General features: G+C 37.5%; 1 protein-coding gene across 1 annotated transcript in view; it reads right to left on the bottom strand.

The window, feature by feature from the left end:
• Nucleotides 1–14,235: 14,235 nt before the first annotated feature.
• Nucleotides 14,236–22,741, bottom strand: part of ST8SIA6 (ST8 alpha-N-acetyl-neuraminide alpha-2,8-sialyltransferase 6) — a 141,268-nt gene continuing 132,762 nt past the window's right edge. Inside the window, exons 6-8 of the mRNA XM_027594585.2 lie at nucleotides 20,687–20,799; nucleotides 17,999–18,091; nucleotides 14,236–16,587 (exon numbers count right to left, since the gene is read on the bottom strand). Of these exons, the coding sequence (XP_027450386.1) occupies nucleotides 16,119–16,587; nucleotides 17,999–18,091; nucleotides 20,687–20,799 (675 nt within the window). The 3' untranslated portion in view covers nucleotides 14,236–16,118. The remainder of the gene's footprint in view (nucleotides 16,588–17,998; nucleotides 18,092–20,686; nucleotides 20,800–22,741) is intronic.

Genomic DNA, 22,741 nt, shown 5'->3' with positions numbered 1-22,741 from the left:
AGCAAACATTTCACTCTCCGTTCACCTTCACTTCTCCTTGCAGAAAAGAAGTGTCTTAGCTAAGTAGGCAGCTGGCTCAAAGCACGTTCCTTCATTTTGGTTATAAAGGAGAATTACAAGGCTCCGACAATGAATAACCAGCCTCCAGAGTGTCATCTCATGAGGAACTGTATCATCTACTCAATGGGCCTCACGTTTCTGCCAATCAATGAATTAAACATTTTTTTTGTATTTAATTTCTGGGAAATCCAAATGGATTTAATGGGAAAATAAATGAAAAGAAAGGCTTTGAAGTCTTATTTCTTTGGTGTGTGTTAGTGTGGGAGAAATCCTAAAGGAGAAGATTAGTTTGTTGGAAATTTATTAAAATCTCTAATAATTATTATGACAACGATTATGACAGTAAGGGCTTAACTATTCATTTAGGACTTATGCACACCTGAACCCAGGTAGTGAAAGTAGAAGGCGGTGATTCAAGGAACTGCTGATTGGTACTCTCAACAGTAAGCTGGGTAGCAAAATTCAGCATTATGGGTTTGGGATCCACACAGACCAGATTCAAAATCCTGCTGGCTTCTTCTCTTATTAAGGGTTTGGCTACATTACTTACCTTCTCAATGTGTCTCCTTATTTTTGGAATGATGGCTGAGGTATATATCTTTTAGGGTGTCTGTTGAGCCCACAGTAGTGCCCTTTCTCTGAGTATTCTCCTCCTCAGATTAGGGAGGAAGTGGGCGCGCTTTGGGCGATCGCCTGGAATGGACGCTTGACCCAAACCAGGATCATCAGATTTCCTCCCTGAAAGTTATCACTGAGATGGAGTAGTAGACGCAGGGTCTCTGCTTGTGGCTGGAACTGGAGAATGGTAGAATGGGATGGGTAGCATGTGTAAAGAGAGACGGAGAAAGACAGCAAAGAGAAAGGACTCTAGGAGCCAGATGTGGAAATAAAAGCCAGTGTGGTTCAGAAACATGGAGCAGTGACTGAAGAAGCAGCTGTCTTGGTTCTGAGGGCTTTCCATTCCTCAGCTGAGCTCACCTATGAGGCCAAATTGTGCTTACATTTAGTAAATTTCCTTTTTTGTTTTACATGGTGAATTTCCTGCAAATAGAAATCAAAATAACCAGAGTGCCTGGGTGGCTCTGTGGGTTAAGCCTCAGACTCTTGATCTTAGCTCAGGTCTTGATTTCAGGGTTGTGAGTTCAAGCCCCGCCTTCGGCTCCACGCTGGGCATAGAGACTATTTGAAAAAAAAAAAAAAAAATCTAATCATTCCAGAGCCCTGGGTGGCCCAGTTGGTTAAGCATCTGACTCTTAGTTTTGGCTTAGTTCGTGATCTCATGGGTGGTGGGATTGAGCCCCACACTGGGCTCCATGCTCAGCAGGGAGTCTGCTTGAAGATTCTCTCCGTCTGCTCCTTCCCCTACTCACAGGCTCTCTCTCTCACAAGTAAATAAATAAATCTTTAAAAAAACCCAAAATAACCATGCCAACTACAAAAATAATTGTACCTGAGGATAAGGACAATTGTGAATGCTAAATATGATAGAAGATGGTAGCTCAGTTACATTCAGTAAATGGGAGCTATTGTTATGAAGTCGCTCTTCCTATGAGTACAATGAGAACACAAAATGAAGCCCAATATTACAGAGAGATTTTAAAGTATGTTAATGGAGAAAAACAGTAAGTTGGTAGAAAACGTAATTGTTATAATTTATGCTAACATACTTCCCCAGTAACCCAGACAGGAAGTTTCTGTCCTCTTTCTCAGTGGCTCTGCTAATGGGCCACAGGGTTCTTCCTTGTGTGTGTGTGTGTGTGTGTGTGTGTGTGTGTGTGTGTGCGCGTGCACACACGTGTGTGTGTGTGTGTGTGGTTGCTTGTAAACGTGCACGTACTGGGTACACACACACATGTATGTGTGTATTTGTAGACAAAGATAATGTATCTATCACATATTGAATTCATGATTACTATTACAGGGGCATTGAATATCACCTAATGACAATTACATTAGATTCCATTACATGCTTATTCTATTTATACAATCATTAAATAAACTGGCAAGCTATATTTATGAGTACTAAAAATGTCAAGAAACACTAAATAGTAGCATTTAATACTTTTAAATCCTGTTTGGTCAGTGACAGTCTTAGAAGAAACATTTTTTTGGTCTTACCTCTTCCAGCCTAGGGTCCAAAAGGAGGAACTTTTCCACATTTTGAGTCACCAGATTTATGATCTCACTCAACTCCCTTCCATCTCTGTCTCAAACCAGCCCATTCTTGCCTGAGCTCATCTCTTTCTTGTAATACTTTCCTAAGCATAAGTGTTAACAACTAACATTTCCTAATGGGTTCCCCAAGTTCTTGCCTTCAAGCTAGAGTTTCAGTGGTCACCTTTTCTCTGCCAAATTTTATTACATATATTTGGCAAGAAAAGACCTCCTAGAAGGCTGAGTTAGGGGTCATTTTTTTTTCTTTAGATTTTTTATTGTTATGTTAATCACCATACATTACATCTGAGTTAGGGGTCATTAACAAGAGAATTCTTCAACAAGTTGCATCACAGATTAACATAGAAATTCACCTCTTTCCAAGAAAAGGACCTCTCTGCCTGTCCAATGCCATAAGATTTCATCACTGCTTTGGAGCAGTGACTCTTCTGTTGTCTCATTCTTTTTTTTTTTTTTTTTTCTCTTTCAGAGATTTCATTACTTTTATTCTGACCCTAAGGATGGGGAGTTGCAGATAACTCGCCTTTTAATTCATAGATCCCCAAAATGCTAAGAGCTGCAACTGAGCCTTCGGGAGAAGACTGCTCACCACCCAGAAACTCTGGTCTCTAAGCTCTGTTCGGTGACTGGATGAGATTTTGGATTGTCCTTCTGTGGGGTGAGAATATGTTCTATGTGTGGAGAAAGCGTGCAAAAGAGATGTCTTATTTCAAGAGATTTCCTGCTGTTCATCTAAACCTGCTTCCTCTCCTTTCTCTACACAAAGATCACATTTCTTACCCTTCTGTGCTGTAGGTATGGCCACGGGACTCTGCCAATGACATGTGAGTCCAAGCATGAGGTACCATATTCAGACCTGGCCCATAGGAAGCACTCAGATCTGTTTGTTCTCTTTCTGTTGGATAGATGTAAATGGACAAATTTTAGAAATCACGTGTCAAAGACAGCCGAATACAAAGTACATGTCAGAGCCTCAGAATGACTGCTTGAAGGTTGACTCCCAATCGGAAACTCCTCCTGAATTTACAAAACTTAGAAATAAACATCAACACCATTTGAAACACTACATCTTGAGGTTGGTTGGCTATGCTTGCTAGCCCTACCCTAAGCCACACTTTAATATTTCCAATTCATTGAACATCTTGATAAAACTTCCTGATAAAAGTAAATGTGTAAATTCAGAAATTTCCTGAAATGCAGATGGCGAGAGAGTTGTGTATCCTGCCTAGCAACAGCCCATGAAATTAAATATCTGGAGACATTCATTAGATAAATGCTGTTTTAGAATTTACATTAATGAAAGCACAGAAGCATGTTCAGCATGTCTTTATTATTCTGAAACATAAATACTAAAATATCAATAATAGGTACACAGTCCTAAGGAAATGATCAATAATAAACAAAATGCATTTTTATAGCTCTTCAAGGATTTAAGCACAAAGCATAGTCACTGAAATATCTTAATGCTATATTTATATTTTAATGGCAAGCATGAATGCATTAATTTTGCCTTTTTTGAATATTAATATTTTAAAAACCTAGCCATTCTAGTCTGTCTTTGAAGCCAGCTACTATTAATTTACTTTGAAAAATACAATTCAGTTATAGATTTCTAAAACTATGGGAAGTTACTATTAGAGTCCATTGCATTGTAACAAAAAATGATGTAGAAACACAGGGGACCTCCTAAAATCCCTCCTTCAGAAATAAAAAAGACAATCATTTATATGCCCCCCCAAAGTATAAGACACTTTACAATGTTGTCTTGATTAACTGCAATGTATACAGCAGAGAAAGTCTCTTTAAATATATAATATTGACTTTATTTCATTAGAAGTTACATTTGCTTATCACTAGTTTCCAGGATTTTCTGACATTGAAAAGATACAAAAAGAATTTATATGAGATAATCATCATCCTCGTCCTCATCACCCTAAGAGCAATTGGCTGCAAGCACTGAATCCTTACGTACTTACCACGTTACGTGGAGCTTCAATCTTCCACATAGCCCTTAAGGGTAGGTACTGTTAATGGCTGCACAACTCCAGGGGGCGCCACTCATATATTGGTCTATATAAATGGTGCCTCTTGGAGTCGTGTAGTGCACAGCCTCCAAGGCCATTTGTGGCGGTCTTGGCTTTTATTACTCTCACGTTAGAGACGAGAAAACTGAGAGTCATAAGGAGAGAGGAGAAAAAAAATGAAAGAAAATGAAATCCATACCAGAGGCTTTCTTTGCTTTAGGAGTAAGATTAAAATTAATTCATTTTGAATAGACAACGCTTGTGCTGCTAATAAGTATTAGAGCAATGAAATTAAGTTTGGCAAGAGTCTATAATCCCTGCCTATTCCTGGGTCTCTGCCCTTAAATGAATGGTAAAACCGTCTACTAACCAGCAACCAGGCAGAGTTAGGGCCTCTCTTCTGCATTCCTCTAGCTGTCTGTGGATTTCGCTCTGATCACATCAGTGCATTGTACTGTTACTCTTTAACATACTAGTTCTCTCCCTGGAATCTGGGTTCCTTATGAGTAAACTGTCCCACATTTATATCTCTAGAAACAAGTGCATGATAGACATTCTATTGGTTTTTGGAGCATTAATGAAGGGGACATTAGTTTTCATATACAACTGAATGCTAGATTTTTACAATTGGTTTTCCATCCATCACATTTGAGAACGAAAACCTCAACACATTTCAGCAATCAAGCTGAAAGGAAATGGAGGAAAATGTTATTTGACAATCAAAGGCAGCTTTCTAAAAGAATTTCCTTATTGTGAAATCCCAGGAGTTGAACTATGGATGGTATTTGGCAAAAAAAATCATGTCTTGTATGAAGACAATTTTTTTAAAGATTTTATTTGAGAGTGAGCAAGAGAGAGAGGGGCCATGAGCAGGGGGAGGGGGAGAGAGAGAGAGAGGAAGAGAGAGAAGCAGACTCCCCCCTGAGCATGGAGCCCATCGCGGGGCTTGATCCCAGGACCCTGGGACCATGACCTGAGCCGAAGGCAGATGCTTAACTGACTGAGCCACCCAGGTGCCCTCATATGAAGACAGTTTTAACAGTAACAAAAATAATATGTTCTCTTCTAGAGTTCCAACAGTTCATTTCCTCAAGTTTGGACTAATTCGAGCTCTTAGATTATTTAACGTTGAAGAAAAAAAATTTATTTACAGTTTAGAGTCACCTACTTCCAAAAGTTTTACAGGCAACTTGAAGAAATCATTAGTGTATTTAAAATTATTTCAAGTGCTATTTTGCTGCTAGGGTATCCTTTTTCTGATTCGTTTGTTCTTATCTTGGACAAAATACTTTCCACTGGTTTGTTGATTTTTTTGAATGAAGTAAAGAACTTCAGGGATGAGGACAATAAGCACCAAAAAAAAACAAAACAAAACAACAACAACAAAAATAAAACCATGCATCCCTGACACCTCTTCTAAGTTACCTGGCAGATGGTGCAACAGAGGGAGTGAGTCATTCTCAGAAATTTGCTGGATCGGATACAGAGAGGAGACTTTGGAAACTTAAAGAAGAGGGCAGCTTTAAGCTTTGAGATATTAGATGAAAAACAAAACTAGAATATCACTGTCTACTCAGGAACCTATTATATGAACTGTCTGAGGCAAAACAGTGGTGATATTTAGTGTCAAATGTCATTTCCCACCGCTCATGATTAAACAAAAGTGCAATCTCATGTCTCGGAGATTAACAAGTCGTACTTCCAAGTGTCTACTATTTTACGCACACTGTTACTGTCTATCTACCGAGGAACATGAATTAAAAGTCAAATTTGTCACTTGTGATGGATAATAATAATGCAGAGAGGTTGGTTTGTTTTTATCTCGCCTTGGAAAGGTGCTGGTGGTTAGAGATCACAAAATGCTAGCAGGTGCGTGGCTGAACTCAGGAAATTTTATGAAGTCAGGAAGGTCAGAATTCACTGGTTCCAACACATGTTATGAAGAGGAAAGGAAAACTTCCTTAGAATATGTGCTTAGGAGCTTCCAGAGTTCCCTGCTCAAGGAAATATTTAAGGCAGTCTCGACATTGTGTTGGAAGGCCGGGGCGTGAAGATGGGGGAACCATAAAGATTCTGGTCTTTAGTCATAACCCTTAGAACGTTTGCGACAAAATATACAACCTTAAGGTTTTCCTAAGGCATACAGAAATCAGAGACTTTGGAAGACCCAAGGATTCTGTTTTGTTTGAGTCACCGCAGTAACTCATTGAATGAGAGTGTGGAAGAGGAGACCTGCTGACTATCATTTCTTACTCAGTTTCCTAATTTTTATCCAGAGGCCATCCAGGCTGTTACAAAGCTGGCTCAAAATGAGTTGTAATAATGAGAATTTTGTGAACTGTTTTCAGACGGCATTCACCGACAACTCAAAATAGCACTTGCTGGTTGATTACAAATATGCCAAAGTACAGTAAAAACTAGAAAACAGTATTGTCAGGAACAAGATCAATGCACAGACTCAAGGCTTATATATGTAACTAACAGTCTTGCTCTTCATCTAGATTAGGGAAACAATCTAGCATATCTGTTGAGAAGAAAATTTGCTTCCTGAAATCCCTAACTATATTGTGCTTGTGTAAGAGAATAACCTTGTTCCTACACAGTACACGCTGATTTAGGGTAAAGGACCATGATACCTTCATTGTACCCTCAATGGTTGATCCTACATAGTCAAAGATCAGGTACTCATTATACTATTCTTGCTAATTTTCCTTAAGTTTGAAACATTTAAAAATAAAAAAAGTTTTTAAAAATGCAATTTCTCCCTTCTTTCATTTCTCAGCGGTGTAATCTGGTTCAAGTTCCTCGCTGTTTTGAAATTTCAGTGTTCTCTACAAAATGAGAATAATACTGGTGATGACCTCAACGAATTCAATGAAATAATCCATAACTCAAAAGAAGCTAGTGATAATTTACTACAAATCTGAAAAATTATTTTCTACTTATGCTTGATTATGCATTTTGGTTTGGGCCGATTAGAAATAGCTTAGTACCTACAGGATATCCACTATGATAATAAAATATGCTGATATGATCTTTATTAAATGACCATCAGTGCTTAATGATATTCAGGCTTTGTAAATGCAAACCTTCTAAAGCAGCCTATTATTTCAGTGCTCTGTTTAATTATAAAACAAGTATATACATCCAAGGAATCTACCTGAAGTTACACTTTCTTTAGAAACAGTGTGGAATTTTGAGCAGGTTCTCAAAAAATAGAAGAGAGACAAAAATACAGGAAACAAATGTTTCCTTCAGTTTTTCTGAAGGCAGTCAAAATGTTAATCATTATTTTTGTCATCTAGAGACAATGAAGTCACTTGCTGTTATCAGTGTGTCATGGTGGTAGGAGAAATATTTTATCAACAGAGAAAATAAATATCAACACCTCCTCTTGAGTAAGTGGATGCCAGCTTTATAATTAGGACCAATGCTGTTTTTCACACAATGGACTATATTTCTGATCCTGAGAGCTATAATTACCCTAACAACTCCAATGTCTAACTTTAATTCTACTTAGAAATATTTTGACAAACTGACAATAGTTAAATATGTTACAACAGTGAATATGATAGGTTGATTTTGCCTTTATTATGCTGAATGTATTACTCTGTGAAGATATTCTGTGGGGCAGGCACCTCTACCATATTTCTTAGCATAGGAAAAGGAGATTAAATATATTCAGCCCCAAAAGGAAGCTAGTAATAGAGCGGACTAGGGGAGGACTGGAGCTGACCACACAGCCTTTTAATCTGTGCCCTTTCGAGAGCTACACATGCCGAAAACAAAATCCATTCACTGTGGAGATAGAGGACATTCAAAATCCAAGCCAATCCTCATAATTTATTCTCCAATGAGACTAGGTACTGATGTTCTCTTGACTCTCAAAAGAGGTGAGAATATTACATCTCAGGCTAAGAGTGTTTAAAGCCCAAACTTTAAGCTTTTGACTGAGTTATATGGGACAGCCCCACTGAATCCTTTTTACGAAATTCTAATTTCAAAGAAACTGGGGGATCACACATGTTTGGACTGGATATTTCTGAGAATAAAAGGGGACAAACTAGTAGGACTGTGTGGGTAAAACAGGACATAAATATTTGATAAACTATTGCCTTGCTGATGCAAAATGGAAGGAAGCATTCTCTTCAGAAATGTTTATTACTAGAGGACCAGCCATTCCTCTATGACCAGAACTAGCATGGCGCAGCTCATATACAGGGAGTTTTATGATTCTCAGAAGAGCAACTTTGGTAAATACATAATGAGAAGGGTACCATTCTGGGAAGCCATCAGCACTGGGTACTTAAGGCAAAGTTGTTAAAATATCACTGTGTTTATTCAAAGATCAGTAAGCCCAGAAAGTCTACTATAAGGTAAAAGTCTTAATAGCTTATTCCTAAGACTTCACACATGAGCGAACATTTCATTTCACATATTTGATGAAAATTAGTCAAGGCACTGTCTTACAAGTAAAATAAATAAGACTATGGGATCCTACATATCACATTTTGATTAATACCAAAGAAGGATCAGTGCCCAAAATGAAAATGTAAAAGGTATCATTTCTATAAGAATTACTTCTGGAGTTAATGCATTTAATATCTAGTAACTAATTTTATGGGAAAAAAATTAAAGGCCACATAGTGTATTTTCTCTGTAATCAACAGGACGGCATTACTGAAAAGCTTCAGGGTTTGCAAGAATTTCGACCATGAGATTTGGAGTCAGAACTACTTGGGTTCAAACTCTACTTCAATCACTTGGTAGGTGAGTGACATGGAAAATTACTTGTAGCAGTTATGGTTGGATATCCACCCAAAGTCTCTTCTTCCCTTCCTCCTTCTCAACAGAAACCTAAATTTGTTCAGGCACACAATAATTCCCCTTGAAGCCTATTATCCCAGGGGTAGGATTAAGTGTAAAATTGGCTCCATATTCCCTTTGCCAATGATTGGTTTAGGAATGTTCATGTGACCAATGTGAACCAATGAGAAAGAATGAAAGATTTGATGGGGCTTTGGGGAAAGCTCTTTCTCCTTCTTCTGGGATAGCATCAAGAAGTGGCTCTCAATTCTTAAATTCTACACAATTTAAGCCAGTTTGATGGAGATTTCTGATATTTTGGCTGAAGGTACTCTGACCCTCCTGAGTCATTTTCTCATCTGAGAAAATCAAATTGACTGCTACATTGCAATCTTTCAAGAATTCATGATAATATACGTAAAGTATTATGCATAGTCCTTGGTGCAAAGGAACTTTCAATAAATGGTATCAGGTTTGCTTGTTGCCTGGCACACTGAGTACTTGCTATTAACTTGGCTCAAAATGATCTTTGGCAAATCTTTAACAGATTTCTGATTGCTCACATTTCCATATCAGATGAGACTGGTGATATTAGTCTCCAAAGAATACTCTGTAATAGCTGAAGCAAGGATTTCGAATCTCTTTGAGGTCTTCAAAAGGCAAGGGATACGATAATGTGTTGGTATTTTATTGAATATCATACACACACATACACACACACCTTAAAACAAATAAAATAGTATCAGGCTAAGAAAAGAAATTAATCTATCCCATTAAATGCTCATTTCGAAAGAACTCAGGAGAATACAACATATTGGAAACTTACAAAATTAATTAAACTTTAGAGTGAATATAGTAAGATATATAAAAATGTATTGTGCAAGCTTAAATCATCATTCCTTAATTTAGAAAAGTTAAAATTTGGAACTTACCAAGAGGACTAAGGCAACTAAAGAAATAAAAACCCAAAGTGATAAGGATGTAATTCTAAAATTTAAACATTTTTAGATAACGTTATTTTCCTACACAAAGCAACACACACAACGATAACACTAAAGAGAGAATAAAATATTGATGAAGCACACCAGCTTTAGGCATACAACCTGAATTTGAAACCTGATTTTGACACTTGCATGCTATATAACCTTGGGCAAGTTTTTTAGCCTCTCTTAGCTGGTTTTCTCATATATAAAAATAGAGATAATCAAATCTACCCCTTAGACTTAGGTTTAAATAAGATAAAATAATGTAAGCCAAGTTCTTGTACAGGTGCCAAGTGTATAGCAAGCACTTAATAAAATATTTTTACTATGTTCTTATAACAAAGTGGGTCCCATGGGATCCCACTGACTTCTGGTAGTCTATCATAGAACCTGGGATTAAAAAAAAAAAAAAAAAAAAACAGGCCAAATTTCAGATGGGCCAAGGAAATTGCCAGAAGATATTTCCAGCAACCCCAAAACAGGTGACAAACACTACAAAAATCAAATCATAGGGGAATTTCTCCTTCTGGATAAGGTAGAGTAGCAGGGACTAGGTTTTACCTGCTGCCCAAAACAACTAAAAACAGACAAAATACATGAAACAATGGTTTGCAGACATTGGACATTAGGCAACTCAGGAAGGCAATGCTTGAGAAAAAGGACCCAGGCTAGTGGAGTCCCACAGTTGCCCTAGCTTACTGCTTAGATGGTTGCTAGGCCACAGCACAGGAGCGGAAGCTCAAGCAGAGTCCCGTGGTCTCTCCAAGTAGATATTATAGAATTAGGAGTCAGGGAATGCCCATGTAGATCTAGAGTGGAGAGGGCCGTCTAGACAGAAATCTCCTCTAGCCTTCAGCTGAGTATTGACCAGCACATGTGAGGAAAATGTCTAAATCTGGGAAAAGAATCACCCAGATGAAACAACTCCTCGAAGTTAAAAAGGATAGAATAATTCACGTTCTTCTCAGATAGAAAAGAAAATCTTGGGGCTCTCAGTAGGACACTTATGAGGGTATTGTCTCAGTGTGAGAAAAAAATTTTCCCTAGAATAAACACTGCTATGGGTTTAAATAACACAGACTAAAAGTAAGCCTCGAAAAGGAATGAACTGTTTACAAGTCACTTGATTTCACCCAGAACAAATCTTCACATATTTTGGAACACCAAAATATTCAACAGCCACCAAAGTAAAATTCACAATATCTGGCATTCAATAAAAAACGCTCAGACTTTCAAAGAAGCAGGAAAATACAACTCATATTGAGAAGAAAAATCTATCAGTGGTAACAGATCCAGGAATTACAGAGATGATAGAATAAAAAAGGACACTGAAAGGGTTACAAGTCTATTCCATATGTTCAAGAAGGTAGAGGAGTGAACAAGCATGTTAAATGCAGACATGGAAGATATAAAAAGGCACAAATCGAACATCTACAATGTTTGAAATGAAAAACATATTATATGGGATTGACACCAGATTAGACACTGGAAAAGAAAATATTAGTCAAGTTGAAGATACAGGGATAGGAACTATCCAAAATGAAAGACAAAAAAAAAAAAAAAAAGGAAGAATGAATAGATGACAGAGTCTGTGAGCTAGAGAACAAATTTCAAGAAGTTTCATGTATATTAACTGGTGTCCCTAAAAAGGGAGAAGGAAAAGGGACAGAAAAAGTATGTGAAAATATTATCTTTTCTCCATATGTAAGCAATGTATCTTTATAATATATCACTCGCATTTTTCTGATTAAAAGAAGAATGCTCTTAGAAGACTGATGACCCAGATAAGAGAAGATGGGCAAAAGAACTATTCCTGTTCATCCATCTTCAGGAGAGGAATTGTGAGTTTCACTATGGAGTCAGCCTTCTGAAGTCATATGCAAATAGGAAACCTTGAAATTACCCAGTGGAGTTTTTAAAAATCAAAAATAAAATAATCTTATTAGGTCAAGTGCTTCAGATACTTCATGTGACTCTCTGAAATTCCTTCAGTGTTTACTGGCATAACAATATATTCTCATGTCATGTTACAAAAATAAAATGTTTTGAATGTCATAACTATACTACACATTGCATCTTAACAGTACTTCTAAGGTAGTTATTTAGTATGTGAGCAGATCTGTTATCTCTAAGATTTTCCAATTTTCCCAAAGCTTCCTGAAATTCATGGAATGATTTAGGGTGTATGACATAATGTAGTATTGAACTGGTACATTTTTTTGTAAGAAGAAACCTAGCCTCAAACAGGTCTGATTTATGGGTTAATTCAGTATTCTATACATAGAAAGTCCTCCAAAAAAAAAAAAAAAAAAAAGTCCTTGGCTGATTACCTGGCTGAAAACCCACATATTTACATGCAAAAGGAAATCTTCTTTCATGAGAGTCATGATCTATGTGCCTTTCCCTTTTGTTAGGAGAAAAAAATCAGAGACTTCAAGGACTATTATACTGTGTAATGTTAAACTCTATATGATTGTTCATAGACTTCTTTCCAGGGATGACACAGCAGCAAGTGCTATGTGCTTACATGAACATTTTTGCCTAACCTTCAGATTTAGATGAAAATTCTTTTAGAATTTTGCTATTTGGTTACATTGCCCAGGGATGCTGAACAAGGAAAAAATGGAATCAAGCAAACAATTATTTCCCCTAGAAACTGATGATATGTGGTACTATGAGCTGGAGTCCCCATTAAAGTTTCGTACTGTCTAGCAGCAGTACTCAGACTTTCTATTTTCAATGCCCATGGATGTACTTCAAGTTTAAGAGCAGAAGATCAAATCCAATCCATCAACATTTAAGCAATGCTCATTATGCCCACAGATTGTTGAGAGTGTCACAGTCAGACTTGGTGGATAATCTATAAATCTATATGATGGAGTTCATAGTTTTTCTTTTTGTTTTGATCTTAGTGTAAAACTTGTAATAATTTACCATTATAGAACAAAAAGAACTGTGGCTTATGATTTATAACTCACATAGCTGATATGTTATATTATCAAAATGTATGTTCTGTTGTATTTTACAAAGTTTAAAAAGTTCTCCTTTGGAACAAAAGGACATTATTGACACATCATTAATGGGACATGGGGAAGGTCGTCCTCTGCCAAAGAGGAAAGGTTAGGATATGAATGAGGCCTCCCACAGATTTCACAACAGTCACGGATCAACTTGGGAAAGAGACACAAAGAATGCACATGTTCTTTTCGACCAAAGACTTTTGGTTAACAGGTGACCCTAGCTGGGAATGCTGCAAAATTTCAACATGCTTTTAGGATGGCAGTACAAGTGTTTAGCAGAAAACCAACTTCAGTTATGTCTCTTGTAGAAAGGCCTACCATTTTCTCCACAACTTTTTTTTTTATATTGAACTTTTAGTGGAACATGGGTATCATTAGGACACTGCTTCTTGATCTCACAGTGTGGGAGAGGTCATCGAGAGGATATGACAGCCGGTTGATCCATGAGCTGGACCCTAGCAACTGGAGGCTCCTTTTCCCTCCCCCATCCCTGGCAAGTGCATTCTATTTGTCTTCCCTGATCCCAGAAGCTGCCCCAAGGACATAGCTTTGAGACAGTGACGTGGTATTGAGACCATCTGGACAATACACATATCTGAACCCAGTTAAGGCCTCTCCATAAACTTTAAAGTTTACCAGACAAATGTGGAATCTACTAGTCTTACAGCCACCCAAGAGGATCCATACACAAGGTCCCCTGCTTATTAAAATTACCACCTACCAAATCTGGAGTGGTCTTCCTCTTTCTTTGGTCTCTCGCTGTGTTCGGTGTATAGGGACCAGTTTTAGATTACACCTGGGAAGCCCCCGAGAAGTTTGTGAACCAACACATACCATTTTGAATACTTCCAAAATTTGTGTCGGTGACATTAAAGATTCTATTTTGATACTCCCAAGAAAATTTCCAAAGTTAAAAGAGGAAGTTATATGGGAAAAACTTAAGTTCTGTGCTAATCATATGTAATTTTTATTAAACCAATGTATAAAATCTCCATATGTATATTTAATGATTGATTTCAATATATTCTATAACTTTTACTCCTTAATCATCTATTTCCAATATCATCAAAAATAAAAGCTTAAGGTTCTACTCCCCAGAAAACATTTTAAGGGAAGCATTTTGTTAACTATAAAATATTAGAATGTTCTATTTTTAATAATCCACCGTTAGTAACATGATAGACATTACTCATACTGCTAGCAGAGTTTTAAAAACAAATTAAATCCATTAGAAGCAATAGAAAACAGCCACTTACTCATTAGCACAGAAAGAAAGATAAATAGACTTCATGTAACTAAAAGCATGCTCCTTTTGGAAAATATTTATATATGAACTTTTAAGCAATTTATGGAGCTAATAGGTTTCATCTGTGATAGAAGAATAAAATGTGAACAAAGAATGGCATAAAAAAATATCAACCACAATGAAAGGAATGAGGTACTTTGCCAAAATAAGCGACTGACAGCAGAATGGTCTTAAAAGGGACATTTAGTAAAACAATCATCTGGCTAAGGTAAGAATTCAGAATTTTATTTGTAATTAATTCAGCATGCTGACAAGTCGGCTCCACCCCAATTTCTGCCCTCCTCATGATGGTACGAAGACAAACAGGCAAAGTAGAAATGTAGTCACTTAGTTAAGTCATCAAAGAACTTATTCAGTAGATGAAGGGACGACCTACATTAACAGGTATCATCATAATGAAGGGAGTGGTGTGAAAATGGTAATATTCAATACAACTTAAGCTTTGATACTGATGTTTAAATTACTTGTCCTATTTCTCATGTAAATATATACTTGGTGTGTTTTAATCCTTACCGTTTTCCTGTGAAATTTATCAGGTCACGATGACTCCCGTTTCAGAGGTGGGCCCAAGCCACCATCCTCATGTGCTACAACCTCTGTTCAAGTGACAGTTCTTGGGGCAAAGACCATGATTTACCTTCAAATATCCTCATTTTGGTGACTGAGAATCAAGGGGACCGCTTTTTCCCCCATCATATTCCCTCTACCTAGAATCTTCTTCATTTATTAAAATCTTACTCACTTTCTAGGTTTTATTTGGCAATTACCTCTTCTCCGAAACAGAGTCCACTGAAATAGATTGAATTACTCCTGCCTCTGGTCCTCATAGTACTTTCTTTATAGCTGTCATAACAACAGTTGGTCATATGCACGTCCGTTTCCTCCTGCAGGACGTGGTCACCTTTAGGTCCCTCTCACAGAGATTGCTACAGGGCCTGGCATGAAGTAGCTGTTGGATAATTTGTTTACAAAATAGACTGAAAATGTGACTCCACAGACACCAGGTAAGAAAAACTGGCTATTGTAACTCTTCATGCTCTTAAAATAGTTCCTGTGACTGGGAGTGGAAAAGGCTTAAGAGGAAGGCAGGAAGTTAATATAAATTATGAAGAATGATTTAAAAATATAAATAAAGGAGGAAAACAATTGGCCTAAATCCAGCCGGACACATCACTGCAGCTAATGACCCTAGTGAAGGTAATCAGAAGCAGGCACATTACTACCCAAAGAGGAGGATTTCATTCCTGAATCACCAAGGGTTTGCTGTAATTTCTTAGATGCACTCTTTAGGACAGGAAGGAGGATGAGAAGGATATTATTGATAATAGAGAGGCCTGCTTGAAAAAGAACCCCAGTGAAAACTGGCAATTCAGCAGTTCTCTCCAGGAAGGGTCTTCAAAACAGCATGCCTTTTATTATCAGTCTACTGAGAGTGGAAACGGCAGTTCTAGAGAGCAACAAGGAAATATTCATGGAGTCCCTACCTCACGCCAATCTTTTGCCAAGAGTTTTCATAGATTATTAGATAGAGTTAGATATCAGGGTCCCCAAGTTACAGGGAGGAAAACTGAAGATCAGGACAACTGCATGAGCTGCCGAGGTTGCAAGCTCAGTGGGGAGCTTTGATCAAACCAAGTTTTGGGGCTCTTCCTATCAGCCCTACACCCAATGCTTGTAGCATTGGGAAACACCGTTACTCACCTACGGCATTCTATTACAACGATTACCATTTAAAGAACTATGCTTAAGCTATTTCACATTTGCTAAATTGTAATTTGAGGATTCCTTTCAAGTGAAGTTGGAGAATTCGTCTATATTCCTTAGGCATCTCATGAAAACCACGTTTAGGTAAGTTATTGTCGTAGTAGTGATGGCTGACAGGTGTGTCTTTAACCGTTCTAGAGAAGGGCCAAAATCCGTACAGCTTCACGTGCTCACACAGTTCCACTGCCACACTTGTGATCATCAAGCCAGAGGACAGGCGAAACTCCGTCACACCTTCAGTTCTCCAGAAAAGGGCAAGATTTCTCAGGTACTTGGGATGGAAAAATAGAACCTTCTGTCTTGCTTGAGACTCCTTTAGGGTGTCATACACTTTGAAAGAGGCAATCGTGTTGGCCCTGAAAGAAAACGCTGGCAGAAGAAGGAACGCGTCTCCATAGGTTGCAATGTCCTCCAGAAATATTTCTTTCTTTTTCCTTAAGTTCCCGTATCTGCCAAATTAAAAAACAAAACAAAACAAAACAAAACAACCACATCATCATCATTATAAGCAAAGTAGCAGTTTGGGTTACATACGGCTGAATTTACCACTGCCGAGCCATTGAACTTTTTATATCACTGCTGTATATAAGAGACAAGCAGTGGACTCAGAGTTCAAGTACAAGTAAGCCTCCTATAAACATCAAAGGCTAGGTCTTCATTGATCTTTCATGGTGTCCCAAAGCTTTCATCTATATTATATTTTCTTACTGGGCTATATCCTTACTGGACACACATTTCTTAGATTATTTTATCTTCCAACTCAGTAATTTTTTCTCTAAGATAGCTTTTTGATACAGAAATACCTTCCAATTTAATAATGACTGATGTTTTCTCAAACATAGGACACTCTTAAAATGTCTATACATTAAAAAAATTCACTGAGCTGTACACTGGTGATCTGTGTATCTTTTTGTATATGTGATCACAAAATAAAAGTTTCCTATAAAGAACCTAAAATATCTATATTCATACACACACACACATATTTTAAATTTCCCTTATGTATTGTGATAGCTTTGTGTGTTTGATTTAAATAATACCTTAGTAAATATACTAATATGCATGATTGTGTTTAGAAAGTAAACTTTTGGGATGCAGGTACAATATTTCACATTATCCTAAGAGATACTAGAACTAGATGAGTATATCGTGTATTTTATTAGTAATGATTATTAGTCAATTTTGATGAAAACAATGGAGTAAAACTATGGATGGGATTTTTATTAACTAGGAACATTTTGTAGTGGCTACACTGTGAAAAATGAAATATGGGAATTAGTTTTTGGTAATAAACTATCCATAGTAAAAACTTTTTTTTCTTTTTTTGGCCTAAGACTCATTCTCTGAAGTTTCTAAATAAACTGTTCTATCAAGAAACTGCTCCCAAAAGAGTAATGCTAAAATTCTGAAAGAAAATTCTCAAAAGTAACTTCACTATTGTTAAAAAAGATGAAGAAATAAATGAGTTCTCACTTGATTAGTAATGTTCAGCTTACGACATTAGAAGTACAATTGGTTGGTATACCTGGCTAGCTCAGTGGTAGAGCATACAACTCGATTTCAGGGCTGTAAGTTCAAGCCCCACACTGGGTGTAGAGATTACTTTAAAAAATAAAGAATGAGGTCTTTAAAATAAAATAAGATGGTTTTCTTAAAAAAAAAAAAAGAGGTCATACCTCTTATAACCTACAACCTTGAGAGAAAGTAAAAAATTATGAATATATTCTTCTATCTTTTCCCCAAACATCATTCTAGCTGTGTTGCAAGTCATTCCAGCAATAAGATGGTGTTCAAACTAAGAAATATGTTAAATAATAAAACAAATGTTCTCAAACAGTTATGTAAGTTGGAGGTACTTACTTTAGTTTTATGATACTGGGATTTACAGTCACAACATTGGTTTTACTGCCAACATCTTTACTAACATTTCCCGTGATTGGGGGGAGGTTACACCTGAAATTTGAAAAAAAAAGTATTTTCAAAATGCAACTTATAAAAAAAAAGCACATACACATACATGTACACATATGATTACTGTCATTTTATCAAAGAAAATCATGGCTGTTCAGGAGTTCTAAATTGATCTGATTTCCACTTAAAACTTCAGTGAGTACTGAACTCTTAATTGGCACTTCAACATTGCATGAAATATACAAATTTGATAAATGCTTTCAATATTAAGACCCTAAACATATCAAAATGAGAAATGACAACTACCTTGCCTAGCTTCTGAAGAGTTCATAATCCTTTTATTAAAATTGTTTCTATTGATTATATTCCCACAGTGGTATGATCATCAATTTACAGATTTTTAAAAAAAGGGGGCATTGCACTTAAGGTTACAGAATCTGCCAGAAGCAAAGACAAAATAAAAAAACAAACAAACAAACCTGAAATTTCCTGATTCCCATATGGATAGTTTTTCTAGCAAATTATGCTGTTAATAAATAAAACCCTAATGTTCCTATAATGATGTTTTCATATAAATGTTCTCTTCCTCTTTTGAGTACTAATTTGTTTTTAGTACTCAAAACAAATTAAGAATTGTAATTTTGAGTAATTATATTCCTTTCACAAAAAAGGGAAAGTTGGTTATGACTCCCTAAGTATTGTTTACAGAATTTCAAGTAGACCATTTCTTTAAAGCTATACATACAAAGGGAGTTTCTCTGGGTGTGTCCTAAGGAAAGCTGTTTCAAGGTGATGTGTTCTGCAGGGACTGAAGTTGAAACAGCATTCCACACTCTATGAAACATAAAATCAAATGGACCATGTACATCTCTCATTGATAAAAAAGACATGTCAGAAAATAATTAAATATGTCACCTTGCAAAAAATAAATATCAATCACAGATAATACAGAAATGCCTTCATTAATGGACATCCTGTGATAACAAATCTACCTTCTAATACAGTCCCAAATTCTTTTTTAATATTAAAGGTGAAGGGACAAATGAAGGGGGGGGAAATTGGAGGGGGAGACGAACCATGAGAGACTGTGGACCTTGAGAAACAAACTGAGGGTTCTAGAGGGGAGGGGGCAGGGGGATGGGTTAGCCTGGTGATGGGTATTAAAGAGGGCACGTTCTGCATGGAGCACTGTCTCGGAAACATCCCCGGCAGCAAAGGTAGGATCCAGAAATATGCATACTTACTGTAGAGTTCAAAATTAAGTAGTTGCTAAGATGTTTGTTTTTCTTTTTTAAACTTCAGCTTTTTTTTAAGATTTTATTTATTTGACAGAGAGACAGGGAGAACAGGAACACAAGCAGGGGGAGTGGGAGAGGGAGAAGCAGGCTCCCCGCTGAGCAGGGAGCCCGATGCGGGGCTCGATCCCAGGACCCTGGGACCATGACCTGAGCCGAAGGCAGACGCTTAACGACTGAGCCACCCAGGCGCCCCTAAACCTCAACTTGTATTTCGTGTGTCTGCCATAAGCTAAAATGGATGCGTAGCCATACGACTCCCCACAGATGTTTTGAGAATTTTAAGTCTATAAGAAGTCTATTACAAGAACAATTATTTAGCTTCATTATGGCTTTTTTACAGCGAGTGCTTTAACTAAATGGCCAAATCATTCAGGTATTGGTCATTTTATCATGAATCATGAGGAGCACATTCAATGACCTGATGGACTGTCAGGTCTACTGTTCTGTCATTACCTGTAGCAATAAGAACTTTAAATGAGATTCAAGTAAAACAGTAGGTTGGGGAGGGGAGCTACTGACTGAAAATCCTGCTTCCTTTTCAGTTGCTATAAAGGGCAGCATTAAATCAATAAGGATCAAAGGCTCTCCTCTGATGTAGGAAATCAGTGCCCCTGAAATAGGAAGAAACAGATTTTGAACTTACTTTTTAAAAAGGTGCGTTTCAATTGAAATCCATCCTCACAGGGATGAATCACCTTTCCATCATATTTGGAAAGCGCAGAAACTCTGCAGCTTGGCTTATTAGCACAGGCACACAGAGAAACAAACCACTTTTGCTTCTGTGTTTGCAAGCTAGCTGCTACTGAGATATAAACACTTTAAAAGACCAGAATTTAGAAGCTCCACAATTTCTTTTTTTAATTTCAAGCCTGAAAACTAAACAATGATGTTGCATGGCAATACAAGGCTTAGGTCAGCATTTTCTCGAGTATTATCTGAGAACAAAAGTTTCTTGAAATGCTCTGTTAATATATATATATATATATTTTTTTTTCTTTTTTCCAGGTGAACCTGGGAAATGTTGTTCTCCACAGTCCTTCTGAAGGAGCCATGATATCAATACACTGAAGGCTCTGACAAGTCCTGCAGTGAAGACCCTCTTTCACCATGATTTCAAGCAGAGTTTCTGCAATGTGGCCATCGCAGTTTTATCCTTCTGGTATTAACATTCTGAGGAACTCGTGATCCATTTAACACTTCAGGAAAGGCTACCTAGATAATTTGTAGACTTAAGCAACACAGCTCAAAGGTCGAAATTTACATGGAGTATCTTTACAGCACCTCTTTGAAATATCCAACTGACCTTTGGTTTCAAGGAAACCAATCTGACAGGTCTTACCTAAAAACGAAGTCGGATTTGTCTATTTCAGCTCCACAAAGAGACTTATTCAGAATTCCCCCGTTTCCAACCACTGCGCACTGATTGTAGGGGTACTCCATGAAAGGCTGAGACTAGCAGGAGGAAGTGAAAAACTATCACAAAATAGCTTTAGTTTCAGAACCACAAACATCACCAGCTTAATGTGAGCAGCTACATTTTTTATACATGCTAAGGAAAGAAAAACAGCAAGGAAAAAAAGCAGAAGTAATGATGCCATAGCATGTTGATCAACTTATGACTTACAATAAAAAAATCCTGTAATCCTGCCTTTCATTTCTCTTGAGAAGAATATACAGTGTATCACATACCCTATCATGTAATAATCTAAAATATAATACATTTGTTTATAAAATGTAACTTAATGTATCTTACATCATATAATTAAGTACATAGCATTAGACTGGCAAAATCCCACACTAGACCCTTCCAACAAACAGGAACGTTTTCAGCAAAATAGAGGAAATAAAGCAATTAGAAAGTATCACGAAATCCTCTATTCTTGGGCATAAAATGAATAGGTAATTTAGTGAAAGTTTCCTGTGCTTCTTAAATAGTTAGACCTGCAGGCTCAGTGATGACATGAGATTTATGCCTGTCATCTCTGCAAATGACCGGCCACAGAGCTGCAGGGATGCCTACTAACTCCGTGCTGACATATTTCAAATGAATTTCCAAGGCCTGAATCTTTTATATTTCCTCCAAGCACCCGACTTGTCTACCCCCAAAAGATTTCCCCCTTTTCCCAAGTCCTTCCCAGTCTGAAACGTAACTTCTCAATTCAATGGTGCACTTCTTTGCTGGTCTCTTTCCCTGACGTAATGACAGGACCCTGAGCAGCACCAAGGGGGCCCAGCTCAGACTCCAGAGTGACATCGTCCTGAGCCACCTCTTACGTCTTCAGAATTCAAGTGGAGGTCCTCAAGGGCAGAGAGTGTGTTTATGACTTTTAGCTTCCCCTCATCTTTCACCGTAGACCTTGCATGTTGTAATGTACACAGTGGCGTTTCAATAAAGGCTTGCTGGCCCAAGGGCCTGCCCTGCAAAAAACCTCCAATGTTGAGCTGGGACCCACCTGGACCAGGGTGTGGGAGCCAGCGGGTAAATATTCAGGAATTTTGTGAACTGTCGGGAAGCCACTGGTAAATTTAAATCTGCCACCCCAGGGGTACATACACCACTAAAATCGGCCAACACTACAAATCAGGGCAGCCTACTGCCCAAAGCCAGTTTACCAGTACCAATGGCAACACCTCAGGGCCAGTGTGGTTCTGAGAAGCCCAAAGAACTGCTGAATCTGTGACTGTTAGGTGCTTCATTCGGGAGATGCCAAACAAGCAGAAAGAACTCTGGTTCAGCACCTAGGTTTGTCTCTAACCATTAAGAATCATATTGTGCTTATTAGACGAGAGACACTGTTCCAAGTGCCTGACTTATTAACACATGTGATCCTTATGAGCATTTTACAGGCAGGAAATAAAAGCATGGGTTTAAATAGTGGCTAGCAAGTGTCAGAGCTGGGATTCAAACCCCTGAAGGAGGCCATGCTCTTATTCACTACAGTTACACAGCTTCTCACATTCAATGAATACAGTGTTAATTATGTACCTTTTTCTCTTTTTGTATCTGCAATGCCTAGCAGAGGACCTGGCTCTGAAGTTAATGGTTCCCAAATACCTCAGGTGATTTCAAGTCTGCTGTACTTCTAGCTCAAGATGTCTTCAACCTGTGTTTACTAAATGGTGCCACGATAAATTTTGAATTTTACAGATTGGATAGAACGCAAATATACTCTTAATGGTACAACAGAAAAGATGACTGAAGGAAACTTGTCTCCTATTAAAATAGCACTCAAAATAACACATGTTTTCTCTGGTTTCTTGGTCAGCTGGGAGGAAAAGCCCATATGCTTTGGGATCTCATGTTCAGTAAGAGTAACCTCTGAATTACAAACTCCAATGTTTCTTAAAATAAAGCTCCTAAGAAAGTGGAAGATTTGTGCTATGTTGAGCAAGG

Source organism: Zalophus californianus, chromosome 9, assembly GCF_009762305.2.
Source record: "Zalophus californianus isolate mZalCal1 chromosome 9, mZalCal1.pri.v2, whole genome shotgun sequence".
NCBI lineage: Eukaryota > Metazoa > Chordata > Mammalia > Carnivora > Otariidae > Zalophus > Zalophus californianus.
The sequence above is the reverse complement of the archived record's forward strand: the minus strand, read 5'-3'. Positions and strand labels throughout refer to the sequence as shown.